The sequence below is a fragment of the Pteropus medius genome, unplaced genomic scaffold (genome assembly GCF_902729225.1).
Source record: "Pteropus medius unplaced genomic scaffold, Ma_sr-lr_union100, whole genome shotgun sequence".
NCBI lineage: Eukaryota > Metazoa > Chordata > Mammalia > Chiroptera > Pteropodidae > Pteropus > Pteropus medius.
Window position 1 is genome coordinate 3,686,628 of NW_024349797.1, and position 15,098 is coordinate 3,701,725.

At 37.5% G+C, this 15,098-nt stretch overlaps 1 protein-coding gene across 16 annotated transcripts in view; it reads left to right on the top strand.

Annotated features, from left to right (window-relative positions):
* TTLL5 (tubulin tyrosine ligase like 5) overlaps positions 1–15,098 on the top strand; it is a 221,143-nt gene that overhangs the window by 75,358 nt on the left and 130,687 nt on the right. For 15 of the 16 annotated variants that reach the window (XR_005657525.1, XM_039883837.1, XM_039883842.1 and 12 more), the window contains 6 exons: positions 126–283; positions 1,206–1,512; positions 5,662–5,782; positions 8,437–8,583; positions 11,696–11,799; positions 14,335–14,462. Coding sequence is in view for 15 of the 16 variants with exons in the window: in XM_039883837.1 (XP_039739771.1) it covers positions 126–283; positions 1,206–1,512; positions 5,662–5,782; positions 8,437–8,583; positions 11,696–11,799; positions 14,335–14,462 (965 nt within the window). In the remaining variant the exon portion in view is untranslated. The remainder of the gene's footprint in view (positions 1–125; positions 284–1,205; positions 1,513–5,661; positions 5,783–8,436; positions 8,584–11,695; positions 11,800–14,334; positions 14,463–15,098) is intronic. The other variant, XM_039883844.1, reaches the window with a different exon arrangement.

Sequence of the window (15,098 nt, forward strand, 5' to 3'; positions counted from 1 at the left end):
ATTTATCTGTCGAACCTTTTAGAATTCGCTAGTTACCATGCCCAGTCTGTCATCAATATAGTTTTCTGTCAAACTCAGTCTTGAAATAAAAGAGAGCTTTCTAAGGGTTGTTTTTTTCCCCATAGAATAACTACTGATGGAGCACCAGAACTGAAGGTAGAGAGTGTGAATTCAAAAGCCAAGCTGCACGCTGCTCTTTATGAGAGGAAGCTCCTGTCTTTGGAGGTGCGGAAACATCGACGACGGAGTGGCAGATTGAGGGCAATGAGGCCAAAATACCCAGGTACGTGCTGGTGAGCTTTCACCAAAATCCATGATCTGGGCCCTAATTTAATCGGTGTCTTAATTAATGCTCAGTGAATCAGAACCTTCCTGATCACATATACTTAATTTGTTTGTACAGTCTTTTTTCTCTGAAACCAACATTCAAAAGGATTGTAAGTTTTTAAACCTTCCATCCTATATTTGTATTGAAGAATACCCAAAGCGCATACATTTTGGCTTTTGCTCTTATTTCAGCATCATGTAATACCCGATGCCTTAGAAATAATATTAGCTTAAGCTTAATAGGCCCCTGAGCATTATCATTAAGGTTTTTTTCATGATTGAGTATTAAGTCCAGTTTTTCTGTTGACACTGCCAAATGGTGTAAATATTGTAAACATGAACAGACAAAGGGGGATTTATTTCTCTCCCAGATTCTTCCATATCTGTTTGTCACTGATAGATTGACTTCCTTTTTTCCCTCTTTCCCTTGTTTGTTGAGCATCTGTATCAGGCACGTTTGTCAACGAGGTTTCATTGGTAAATAAAAAGGATATGATCCTTGTTCTCACAGACCTTCTAAGGCAGTAAAAGAGAAGGATAATGAATAAACATAGCATAGAAAGATATTCTCCTGCTCTTTATACCTCCATGAAAGGCGCCCTTTAAAAACCTCAGACACACTGTAGAAATTACTAAGATGTTTTTTCCCTAAGTTTGTGAGAGAGCCATTGATATTATGATGAGAAACATCAACTGTAATGAAAGTCATTACTAGGTTTTTGGAATATGTAAGATTGGAGAGTGACGTGTATGCTATTAATTTTGTGTGTTATTTGTGGTCTGATTTAAATGTGGGCTTTTACTAAAGAGAAGAAGGTATTGGGAGAGAGGAAAATTTAATCCTTTTTTCAGCAACATTAGTGATTCTTCGCATTTAGTGATTACCCAACCAGCTGAAATGAATGTTAAAACTGAGACAGAGAGTGAAGAAGAGGAAGAAGTTGCATTAGACAATGAAGATGAAGAACAGGAAGCTTCCCAGGAGGAGTTTGCAGGATCCCTTGGAGAAAATCAAGCCAAATACGCACCCTCATTGACCGTTATGGTCGAAAATTCCCCCAAAGAAAATGCCATGAAAGTTCCTGAATGGACTAATAAAGGTGAACAGTGCTGCAGGATTGAGACTCACGAACCAGAGCCTAAATTTAACCTGATGCAGATTCTGCAAGAGAACGGCAATCTTAGGTACGTACCTTTTGTAATCATAATAGTAAAATCGATAATAACTAACTCGTACTGTGTACCAGGTACCAAGATGGTGGCTTTACAGCCATTTTCCATTTCTCAGTCACAGCAGTCCTGTGAAGTAATAATGACTATGATTTGATATTATTAAGGAAACTGAGCCTTAGAGAATTTACTTATCCAAGGTAGAGAGCTTTGATAAAAACTCAAGTCCCATTTGTTTGGCCAAACAAATACTTGTTGGATTTTAGTGTCAGTCACTTAGAGCACAAGGTGACTGAGACAAGGAGCTTAAGCAGCTCATGATTTAGTATGGGGACACTTAAAGAGTGGGGCTATGACCCCAATATGGACAAAGTCCTCTTAGGACACAGAAAGAGAAGCGATTGGTCTTGCTTGAGAAGGCTAGAGAGACTCGGGAGGAGGCGATATTTGAACCAGGCTTTAACTGATAAGTAAATTATCAGTAAATGAGGATTTTGAGAGGTTTTGGAGGTAACAACTAAGCGTGGGATTGCTAGTAGAGGAAATAACACACAGGCATGGCAGTACAGTCAGTCATTCATTTATTCAGTCCCTCAACGAATATTTATTTCTCACCTGCTCTGTGCCACCAGTTGTATTACAGTGGAGAGCAGGACAGGCTCATGGAGCTTACAGTCTAGTGGAGAAGACTAATAGTAAACAAAGAAGCAAGGTGATTTCAGGCAGTACGAAACTTCTATGAAGACAATAAAAAGGGGTCTAGTGTTAGAGTGTAATTGCGCAGAGGGTTTCTTGAGATTGTGGTGTTTGGGCATGAAGAAGTAACCTTTGAGGTGGGTCCTAAATGATGAGATGGAGGTAAGTTGTATGAATATCAGGGGGCAGAATATTCCAGGCAGAATAGCAAGTCTAAATAAAGGATGATTTTTAAGCATCTTGATTTAGAAAGTATATTCTGATTATATCATGGGGTAGTGATTGGCAAAAGAAGAGCTGAAGGCAGAGTGGTGAGTTAAGAGCTGTTATAGTAAGCCTTGGCAAGTTGGTGATGCCATATGTTAATATAAAGGGCATAAGAGTTGGCTTCATGATAGAAATAACATGTTTCATTTGAGACACAGATAGGTGAAAACAGCTTTGAAGGTCAGAGTTGAACAAGATTGTGTAGTTGACACATATACTTCAGATTGGATGAGCTTGTTTAATTCACTTTAGTTCAACAAGCATAGACTGAGAGAAAAAGAAGAGAATTGAGCCCTGAGGATGATTAATAGTAAATAGACAAGAAATAGCAGTTATGTAAAAGCTACAAGAGTTTCAAGCAATAGAGTACCTCAGGCAGTTCAAGTCAGAATGAGCGAAAAGAGACACCTGCATTTATGACCTGGGGCGGACATAGTGGGTAGAAGTGAGATTGTGAGTCGAGGAGATAAGAAAGCAAGTGTGCACTAACTTTTTCCAAAGGTTTGGCAATGAAAGGAAGGTAAGAATGCATCAGAGAGAGAGAGCAAGCCCAGAGAAAAGATCGTTTTTTTAAGATAGGGATTCTGGAGCTTATTTATAGACTAGCGGAAGGATTTGATGGGAAGAGGGTTAATGATGCAGAAACAGATATATTGATAGAGAAAGGTCCTAAAGGAAGGTGGAAAGAGGCCAGTGGCGGGTATCTCTCCCTATAAGAAAGCAGTATGGGATGGATGCAGTAGTTAGAAGTTAAAGGGAAGGGAAGTTTAGGTATTTATGCATGACGGCCTTTATTCGCTAAGTTAGAGGTCAGTTCTTATACTGGAAGGGTAGAGGGTGATACTGGGGTTTGGAGGAGTAGGGGGTTGGTAGAGTTAAGGTTCAGAACAGGGTCACGGCATATAAGAATAGTTCCATTACTGGAGGGCACACTGAACTCAGTCAGGAGACCTGGGCTCTGGCCTTTTGGTGCTTACCAACTGGCTCTGTGATCACGGGCCAGTCAGCTTCTCTACGCCTCAGTTTCCTTTTCTATTAGGCCAAGGAATGGGGTTAGAGAAGTGTTTTTCAAACTGCTTTCAGGAGAGGAAAAAACGATTCCACTGAATTGAAATAGAACATTTGAAAACCACTGGACTATATTCTAAGGTCTTTTCCAGCAATAACATTCTACTTAGCTGTTGCAGAAATAAATTATTTCTTCATAAATCTTACGGATCTCATTCTCAGTGAGTAAACTGTTATAATTGCAGGGTGTGTTAATATAAATTAGTGATTTTCAGACTATTTTGTGGAGTTGCCCATCATTCTTTGGGGCATCTCAGTGATGACTAGGGGTCTGGGGGAGGTCTATGGCAAAGATTCAAGACCCCAGGCTCTATCTCCCTAGTTGTATATTTTGTATACTGAGGATCCACATAGGCTTTTATTTTTTAAAAAGTAGGTTTCTCTGGTATAAATCATTATGGTTTTCATTCTTTCATCTTTTTTTTTTTTTTTTTGGTTTGCTGGTTTCATATGACCAGCTGACCAATGTGCCTAATACCTTAGGGACAAACTCAGGATTTACGTCCCAGGGATCTCTTTAACAAGGGTGGAAAAGTCAGTACTTACTCATTTGATTTGTGACAGTGATTTGCAATAAGATGATTGAACTCTCAACTTCCAAGCAACAATCCCCTTATCCAAAGACCTTCGAGTTTTAGTTTTAAAGGAGTAATCATTAAAATTGGACATTATGTTACATTTGGAGGTGTCTGACACATGCCATTTCTAGCTCATATTGCAGGTGAGTTTGTTGACTAAAATTGAGAATATTTCGCATTTATTTTGACTTAAAAGTAATTTGTAATGGAAGTGGAACTTATGGGATGGTTGAGGGACAAGTGGTACATGGACTCCAGGTGAATGTGAATCTAATTGTCTTTGTTGAGAAACATTTGAAAATATAAATTCTTTCAAAATTATGTGTTCTCCCATAAACTACCTCTGTTACTAACAAAGATGTAACCTTACTTATATTTCATGCTCTGAAGATTCTATGTAGTAAACTATTATGATCTTATGTATTAAATTATGTATTAAACTGAAGATCTTATGTATTAAAAGCAAGTCTACTCCCCAACCAGAGTCCCCTCCCATCCAGTCCCTCCAACACACACATAGAGGCCAGACCCCCTTGGGATTTCCAGTTTACTCTGGACGAGTCCTTCATCCTAACCTTGGAGGAACAGTGAGTAGAAAGCATTCAGTGATTGCATGTGTGAGGATTGTAAACAAAGTTTGTGTTGGGCCCTAATCTTCACTGATGTAATTTTGGCTAGAGTGTCAGAAGGCCGATCAGCTGAAGTAACCAAAATCTCTCCTGAAAGAAAACAGATCTGCCACAACTAGCAGCTGAAGTGAAAATCATCAGCGTCTCTCTGATACTTCTGTCTTCCACTCTATAGCTTATCTGATTTCATTGTTTTCCACCTGGACCACCAATCAGAAATCAGCTGACTTCTTCGGTGATGTCGCTGAGGTGCTTTTTACTGTATGTGAGGATTTCTTTCTCCCGCTGAACATCTGGGCTTGTCCTAGCCTGTCTATGCCAAACTCTGTTGGACCTCACTCATTTGTTCTGGGCTCCAGCCACTCCCGTCTTGTAGTTGAGAAAAGCATGACCTTAAAATTTGGTCTCAAAAGTTCCTTTGTAGGATTTATCTATTTCCTGCTTTGGAGGCTTTTGCACACCAGAAATATTAGTTGCCATAGCAAAAGCCATGCTTTTGCACTAACTGATAAGTATATTCTTAAGGGCCTCCAAGGCAGAAAAACTTTTCTACGTTAATATAAAGACTCTTGTGAAGATTCAATACTTTTCCTGTCTGTTCCCCCAGGAACAGTTAAAAAGTTGTTAAAAAGTTCAAAGAGATAAAGTTTAAGAGTAGGAAGCCTGCTTTTCTATTATTCGATTTTTTTCCTCCCCACAGTAATAATGAGAAAATAAATAGGATTCTCCATCTCTGATATTTTTAATAAGAAAAAAACACCTCATATACCGTTTAGAAGCAATCTTTATTCAGTGACTATATGGTGGGCTTTATCTTAGTCATCCTAATAGAAGGATCCTCAAAGGCCACTTTGAGAGAGGCAGGTACACATTTGGTAGGCTTACCATTCTGTCTCATAACGGTATGTTGTTTTGGATTTCTATAGCAAAGTGCAGGCTCGAATAGCATTCTCTGCCTATCTCCAGCATGTTCAAATTCGCCTGATGAAAGACAGTGGAGGTCAAACGTTCAGTGCCAGTTGGGCTGCCAAAGAAGATGAACAGATGGTGAGGCTCTTCTTGTTGAAACTTTTTTACTTTCCCTTTTTCTTTTTCTTTTTTTCCCCCTTTTTCTATTAAGGTAAAGAGTAATATATTATCTTCTGATAGGATAATTATTTCATAGTCTAGTTTATAGATTTCTCTCACTTTAATGTGAAGTAAATCTTAGATCTGGAGCCACGTTCATCGCTCTGTTTTGAGGGCATCAGTTTGTTTCATTCTGACAGTGGAAATCGATTGCTCCCTAGATGTCAGGCCCTGTGCAAAGCCCTCAAAAAGAATAACAACTTAAGAGTAATTTCTCCGGCATCTTCATGTTTTATTAACTCTTTGTGAAAGGCAGTGTCATCCCCATTTTATAGATGAGGAAACAAAGACCTAGAGAAGGGAGGTAACTTGCCTGTTGTCCCACACAATATGTATGTGGTGAAAATGGAACTTGAATCCAGATGTTACAATGGTATATTAATTGCTCCTCCATTGTTTCCATGAGCCACAGGGCTTTTATTTTTCTGTCCTGACATGTCAAGTTAGCTTTTTGAAGCTAAAGCCCTCTGAGAATGTAGCATCCTCCATTTAAACATTTTTTCTTTTACTAGTAGTAACTTTATAAGGTTCTTAGATTATTGGAAACAAGCTTGTGTAATAATTTTTACTATATATCAGTCATTTGAACATGCCTAGAATTTATTATTCTAACAAGGTTTTCCTTTTTGGATCAGAGTGACAGGAAGCTTCAATTTCTTTGGTAAGGTCAATGCTTATAGAAGCCACAGCCCTTCCCTAGGCTTTTTAACCACAGAAATCTGTCACAGAAAAGAGAGGAACCTTTAAGTCTGAGAAAGCAGCATCCTTTATCCAACTCAGTGGTGACTCTACTGTAATTTTCTGTTCTCCACATACAAGAGGCATACAATATGCCAGGATTATTTTTAAAAATGTGATGGATATCCCAGGAAACAACTTGTGAATTTAAAGTAGCCAGTACAACCCAAAGATAAAACCTTGTGTATTGTGAATAATCCTTCAACCATCAATGGAAAATGTTAGCTCTGCTCTTTCCAAGTGGAAAATTAAAACTGCCTTTTCGAGAGTCAGTTTGTCTGTTCCACTGTGAAAAAATAATGTTTTAATAAAACAGCTTAAGCCACCCTATAGTAAAGACAGCAGAGTAGAACTATGAAATCCAACCCTCTGGTTATGAGGCCATTTCTTTATACTGGAGCAAATTGGCACCAAAGGACAATGAACCAAAGTCATATTCAAGAAGAAAAAAATAGCTCAGAAGAGAATAACCACTGCAACTGCTGGCTTGGGATTCACACAGGGTTTCTATGGGGCTTTTTACAAGAATATTTAGGATCATCACTGTAAAACTTAATACCAGTTCTGTGCATTTCTTTTCAAAAATATATCTAGAGAGCGAGCCCTAACCCATTCCCTGAGGATCGTTGTGGTCTTGTTTATGAGGAAGGTAGGTGTAGAATTGCCTCTGTGGTCCAGGTTAGGGTTAGAGATTCTTTATCACATAACTCACAGAAGGCACATCAATAGAAGGTCTCAATTTTATTGTGTTTGGTGGAAGAGAGAAGGAACAACTATATTTAAGGCCTTTGGCTTTGCAGTATCTCTCTTTGAAGCACTTAAGACATCATGAATGATCTGATTGGTATCTGTTCAGATTTCAAAATCCTTTCCCTATCTCAAGTGAGATGCATCCTTTCTTTCCCTCAATGACCTTCCACTGCACCCTCCTCTAAAAGGATACCAATCCCCAACTCTAAAAGCTTTCTTATCCTTGGGAAGTAAAAGAAATCTATCACCTTTCAAGCATAGTAACAGTTCTTTCTTTCCCTTTATCACTAAACTTTTAAATCAGGAGTTTCTACTCTTCACCTATATTCTTCATTATCCTTGCATTTTTATACTGTATCCTTCTCTTCCTTTTTCTGTTCTAAAAGTGTTCTCTTAAAATTATCTTACACTGGCCAGATCCAGGGCCTTGTCTTAGCTGTGGTTCTCTCCAGCTCTAGCTTCCCGGAAGCTTTGGACACGTGACCCTTTTCTTCTTCAACTTCCATGACTCTGTTCTCTCCTGAGTTTCTTTCCTGATGTTTCTACCATGGGTTCTGGGATGGGGAGGGGGAGAAGGCGGACAAGGGTGATGGTTGGTTTTTGTTTTGTTTTCTGATTTTTTTCCTCCTCTTTCCTATCTCTAAGCATGACTGTTTCTGTATTCTTTCTGTCTACTCACCTTCGATAATTTCATCTGATCCCATGATTTTAGTTTCCATTGCTTATCCTCAAATGCTACTTTCCCGAAATAACTTTCTCTGATGACCCTATTAGAAGTGATATCTGCACTTTGAATTATTATAGTACTATTTGTATATGATTTATGGTTCGTTTACAGCTACCATTTTATTACAGTTATTTGCGTACCTATTTGATTTTGATTTTCTGATTGCCAGCTTATTGAGGGAAGAGAATGTTTGTTTTGTTCTGTTTTGTTTTGTCTTTCTATATCCTTCTTATACCTGACATATTTGCTCTGGGTCTTATTTGTGGAAATGTATAGTATGCTTCTTCTCACATCTCTGTTTTCTGTTGCTTAGCACAATCCCTGCTTTTTTCCCCCCCCAATGACTCTTAATTTATAGGAGCTAGTGGTTCGTTTCCTCAAGCGAGCATCAAGCAACCTCCAGCACTCACTGAGGATGGTATTACCTAGTCGAAGACTGGCACTTCTGGAACGCAGAAGAATCCTGGCCCACCAACTGGGTGACTTTATCATGGTGTACAACAAGGTAGGTGATTTATCTGTTAGTCTTCTGCTTTAGATTGCCACACAGTCAGAAACAGACTCCCCTGTGTGTAACTGTTATGGGGAGCAGGACCTCACTCCTTAACCCAGCTGAGCTGAAAAGCTGCTTATTACTTCTGAAGGCCCAGTGGCCATAGGGAACTCTCTCTCTCTTTTTTAATTTGTTTTGTTACTAGTTTCAAGTATACAGTGCATTGGTTAGACATATATATAGTTATAAAACGATCCCCCTAATTGCTCTTTGTCTCCTCTGGCTCTCCACCTAGTCATTACATTAATGCTGACTGCATTCCCTATGCCATGCTCCTTATTGCCGTGACCATCTATCAACTACTAATCTGTACTTCTTTAACCCTTCACCACCTTCTCCCAGGCCCAATCCCCCTCTCCTCTGGCCATCAGCAGATTATCCTCTATATTTGTGAGGCTGTTTTTCATTAGTTTGTTCTTTTTGTTCCTTAGATTCTGCATATAAGTGAAATCATATGGTATTTCTCTTTCTCTGTCTGACATTTCATTTAGCACAATAACCTCTAGGTCCATCCATGTCATTGCAAATGGTAGGATTTCATTTTTTTAATGACTGAGTAATATTCCATTATATATATGAACCATAGCTTCTTTATCCAATCATCTGTTGACAGGCATTCGGGTTGCTTCCGTATCTTGGCTATTGTAAATTGCACTACCATGAACATATGGATGCATAGATCTTTATAAATTATTGTTTTGGTTTTCTTTGGATAAATACCCAGAAGTGCAATTGCTGGGTCAAAAGGTATAATATCCATTTTTAATTTTTTGAGAAACCTCCAGACTGTTTTCCATAGTGGCTGTACCCACCAACAGTGTATGAGGGTTCCCTTTTCTCTGCATCCTTACCAAAACCTGTTGTTCTTTGATTATTGATGATAGCCATTCTGACAGGTGTGAGGTGATAATCTCATTATGGTTTTATTTTGCATTTCTCTGATGATTAGTGACCTTGAACATCTTTTCATATGTCTGTTGGCCATCTGTATTTCCTCTTTGGATAAATATCTGTTCAGGTCTTCTGCCCATTTTTTAATTGGATTGTTTGTTTTTTGTTGTTGTTGAGTTGTATGAGTTCTTTATATATTTTAGATATTAACCTTTATCAGTTGTATCATAAGTGAATATCTTCTCCTATTCAGTTGATTGTCTTTTTGTTTTGTTGATGGTCTCCTTCGTTGCACAAAAACTCTTTAGTGTGATATAGTCCCATTTGTTTATTTTTTCTTTTGGTCCCCTTGCCTGAGGAGATATGTCCAAAAATAAATTACTAGTAGCGATATCAGAGAGATTACTGCCTGTTTTCTCCTAGAAGTTTTATGGTTTCAGGTTTTACATTTTCATGTCTTTAATCCATTTTGAGTCTATTCTTATATATGGTGTAAGAAGATAGTCCAGTTTCTTTTTCTTTTCTTTTCTTTTTTTTTTTTTTTTTGCGCGTATCTGCCTGTTCTTCTTTTTCCTTGTAGCATAACTGGCTTTTATTTAGAAGAGACTGTCTTTAATTCCCCATTGTATTATATTCTTTTTTTGCCTCCCCCTTGGCTCATGAGAGATATGGTCCAGAGAAGTGCTTTTGGATTTATTTCGCTCCCTTTATTCTGTCTGATCAATGTATTCAGCTTTTGCAAGTTGTAGTACCATGCTGTTTTGATTACTGTAGCCTTGTAGTATAGTTTGATATCAGGTAGTGTGATACCTCCAACTTTGTTCTTCTTTCTCAAGATTGCATGGCTATTTGGGGTCTTTTATGGTTCCATATAAATTTTAGGATTATTTGTTCTAGCTCTCTGAAAAATACCATTGGTGTTTTGATCAGGATTGCGTTGAATCTATAGATTGCTTTGGGTAGTATGGCCATTTTAATGATGTTGATTCTGCCTGCCCATGCTTCCATTTATTTGTATCTTCAATTTCTTTTATCAGTGACTTATGATTTTCTGAGAACAGGTCTTTTACCTCCTTGGTTAATTAGATTCCCAGGTATCTTATTGTTTTCAATGCAATTGTAAATGAGATTGTTTTCTTAATTTCTCTTTCCAAACGTTCATCATTGGTGTATAAAAATGCCACTTCTGAACATTAATTTTGTATCCTGTTACTTTACCGAATTCATTGATCAGTTCTAGCAATTTTTTGGTGGCATCTCTAGGTAACTCTTACCAAAAGGCATAATCCTTTTGAGTTCTGTTGCACCTGAAATAACTCCTGGGCTATGTGAATTTGCACTTTCTTTATTGTGCCTGTAGACAGTGGTAAATTGACTATTTGAGAGCAAATTTGAACTGATAATATATTGACAATCTTTTTTCCTGAGAGTCTCATACTTTGTTCTCTAGAACATTTTAACCAGAGACATCATTTTACAACCAACTCCAAGAAATTTACTGTTTGGTTAAAATATTTTTTAAATGTCTTTTTTCCAGTGGTCTCAAAATGCTTTAGAATTATGTTTTGTTTTGTTTTGTTTTTTTTGGTTATGAAATGGATGGTCATTTTGCAGAAGGGAAAGCCGAAGCCTAGAAATGTAAATGGCTTTTTAAAAGATGTGTAAAATGGTTAGTAGAGTATTAACACAACCGAATCCATAGCCACAATTTATCCCAGATCTGTTGAGAATTTTGGTATTTATTGTATAAGTGAAGAATTTATTCAGTTTGGATGCTGATCTAGGAGTATCTTTTGAAGACCTACCTTTTCTCTCCCTAACTGTAACAAAATGCAGTGTCTCTGTTGTCATACTGTGAAAGCTGCAAGTGACCACACATATTACTAAGCTACTATAAAAAGCTCTCTTCTCAGTGGGTTATGTGAGTAGAAAGTAAAAACATGATAAAATTTTACATTTATTAGGTAACTTTTATTTGAAATTCCACACTGTTTCATGAAATAATGGCAAAAAGCAATACAAATTTATAGGTGGCAAAAGTACATGGAGGAATTACATGTCTTTACTGTAAAGACAGATAAACCCAAGGCTATGAAGCCAGATGATGAAGTGTGCATTTATTGGGAGTCAGTTTGATCTTGTTGTTTTTCTGTGGGGGTTGGGGACCGGGTAGGAAACAGAACAAATGGCTGAAAAGAAATCGAAGAAGAAACTTGAGGAAGAAGAGGAAGATGGGGTAAATACAGAAAACTTTCAAGAATTCATCAGACGAGCAAGGTAGAAGACATTTTTGGTTAATAAAATCTATTCTATCTTCTGTACTACCCTATTGAATTCCCAATATTCCCTTATTTCTAACATATGGATGTGTGTAAAATCACTCTTAGAAAGAAAACAAGTATTTCATAGTCTTGGCTTCTTCATATCTTAGCTAATTATGTTGCTGTTGTCATGGTTCTAGTTATCAGAACACTGCTGCTGGGTATCTGGGCTGTATTTCTAGACAGCCTTCAAAGTGCACACCACTCAAAATGCTGAGAGAGCCCTTTGGAAAGTTGAAGTTAGAGACTTCCAGTGTTTACTGGATCTGAATTTATCCCTGACCTGTTGATGGAGATGACCAAATTTTGCTTGCGTTGAGTGGGTTGAGGAATTGGCAATTTCTCAGCACTGTGAGGGTTACACCTAATTTATATAAAATAGAGTAAGTCCTTCATGCTTGGGGTTAGTCTTTAGGGATTAAAAATCTCAGCATTCAGCTCTATCTTGATACAAATCAGCAGGCCATTGTGTCCATTTACAGTGTATTTCCAAAGGAAGAGGTAACAAAGGTATTTAATTTTAAATTATGTAAGACTTGTACCAGAAAGCCTTTTCCTTAACGGACTTGTACAAAACCACTAAAATAAAGGGTAAAGCATCTGTTTAACCCCATTAATTAGTCTTCAACCATCAAAGTCACAGTGAGGAGAAAAGTAGAAAAATCAACTCTCTGTTGATTTGTGAAGTTAAATCAGGTGGTGGTTTATCAGTCACCAATATGGTATGATCTGTGTTTAATACCTTGAATCAACCTAACCATAGCCTCAGTATCATGTGCGTAAACACACAGTAAACAAATAACATTATCTTTTATGAGTTCATTATTGTGCAGTGTTATTTTATTGACATTCTTGGGTCTTGAGTAATATAATTGATAAAGCAGGTATAGAAACAAAGCAAGAAAGTTTTTCATATTAACATTGTAAAAGTAGAAAAGAAAAAAAACTAGATTATTTTCAGAAAATGGCTCTACTTTTAAAATAGAAAGATTAATTTCTAGTTCTTCCTAGGAATCTTCAAAATCCCTAAAAAAAAAAAAAAAAAAGTCTCTTAAAAAGTGATGTGTATTCCCCTACCAGGCCTAACTGGATACTAAAGATGAATTATATATAGTTTTAACTTGGATAGAGAGAGACCTGAAGGTAAAGCACATTGGAACATATTTACTACTGATTGTGGATTAAATGTTGATTGTTGTAAATAAGCGATAATATCAGTTTTTAAATTATATTTGGATGGTACATGGATCCCTTTGTCAGGGTTAGTAAATTCCAACACCTGCAGGAATCAGGCAGGAAAACATAAATTATGAAGTGGGCATAGGATAAGCCAGAAGGTAGAAAGCAGCTTGTATTTTGACCAACCTTAACTTTTCCCTTTCAGTATTCTTTGAAGGGCCACATAAAACACTGATAGGCAGAGGCAGTTGCCCCTTTGTAGCCTCAGCTTTTGGTCTTCAGTAGTTAACCTGAGGTCCTTATCCAGTGTCACTTTGCTACTTTGGAGACGTTGGGGTTCACTCCGAGATTCATAGACACCATTACCTAGGTTGTCATTACAGTGTATGCTGAAGATGAGGTATAGGTTCTTTGTAATGAAGGAGGAATATTCTGTTTATTTGAAGTCCACTTATTGGGAACATAGCCAGGCTCCAGGAAAAAAATGCAGAGCCATTGAGAGGCTGCTATAAATGTTACAAAATCCATGCATAAAACATGTACTAGAAGAATCCTGCGGGCCATCATCTGTTCCCTTACACTTTCCATTTTGTGGGTGTTCGTAACATGCACATAATTTTAATATTTGAAGTGACCTGGAAACTGTTTTAGCTTCCTGCATTGTATAGATGGTTAGAGAATTCTTCCATGGTTATGGTGGGTCTTCTTATTGCTGACATAGACAATTAAAATGACAAGTGGCTTCTCTACTGAATAATTATCTAGAAATGAGATGGGCAAACTGTAAAGGGCCAAATAATAAATATTTCAGACTTGTTGGGCTACATATAGTCTTTATAACATATTCTTTAAAAATATAAAAACCATTTTTAGTCCTACAAAAACAGGCTGCTGGTCACATTTGGCCTACGGTCTGTAGTTTGTTGACCCCTGACCTTGAACATGACTGTCCAATAGAACTTTCTATGTTGTAGCTACTGAATGCTTGAAATGTGGCTAATGTAACTGAGGAAAAGAATCTTAAAATTTATTTAATTTTAATTCATTTAAATAGTCACATGTAACTAGTGGCTGCCATATTGGACAGTGCAGATCTGGAAAATTCACTGTGGAATGAATAAAGCCTTTCTGTGCTTTAAATTTTTAGATTGCTTTACTTATATTGTATTTAACCGTCTATTAATAGGGAGTTTTCAGCTTGTGCTTTTTATTTCCCCCTTCTCCAGCTTACTCCATTTCCATAATAAAATGTGGTGGAAAGTTTTTCCAGAACAGCTTCCTGTTCTGACCATACTTTCTCTCCTCATTTCAGTGAGGCCGAACTAGAGGAGGTATTGACTTTTTATACTCAAAAAAACAAGTCTGCAAGTGTCTTCCTGGGGACTCACTCAAGAAGTTCTAAAAACAGCAACAGTTATTCTGATAGCGGGGCAAAGGGTGGTAAGTATGTTAGTTTATTAATGAAAAATAAGAACAAGTGAAAAAATGAGATATACAGAGGAGAGCCAAGAATAGTGTGCTGCCTAAGCACTCATAGACTCCAAGGTGGTGAAATTTTGTAGTGTGAGGGTGAGGAACGAAGAGGCATTACATTTTTGAAAGCAGAAGAGGGACATAGTCTGATTTTTTTTTTTTTCATTTTTTATGAGAATTAACAACAGAGAGCTTTTCAAGACAGGCCAATAATATTTAACGTTTAGTGAGCACCCATATTACTGTCTGCTGGACATGATCTTATTTTTTTTACTTCCAAAAACCATATGGAGTAGATGCTATTATAAAACTACATTACAGATGAGAAAACAGAAGCTGAAAGAGACCGAGTAACATGCTCACAGGTGCCTTTCACAGCGCATTAGGAGAGGAATTTGAAGCTTTGTCTGCCTGATTCAAAGCTTGTGCTCTTACCCTGTGTTTTTCTGCCTCTCCTAATGATTTCTCACTTTGTTAAAGTTTTTGCTTCCTGTAGCTCATCACTATTGGCATTTAGGGTAGGAGAATTCTTTGTTGTATGGGACTATTCCATACCTGGCGGGATGTCTAATCTAATATCCTTAGTCTCATTCCCTAAATGAC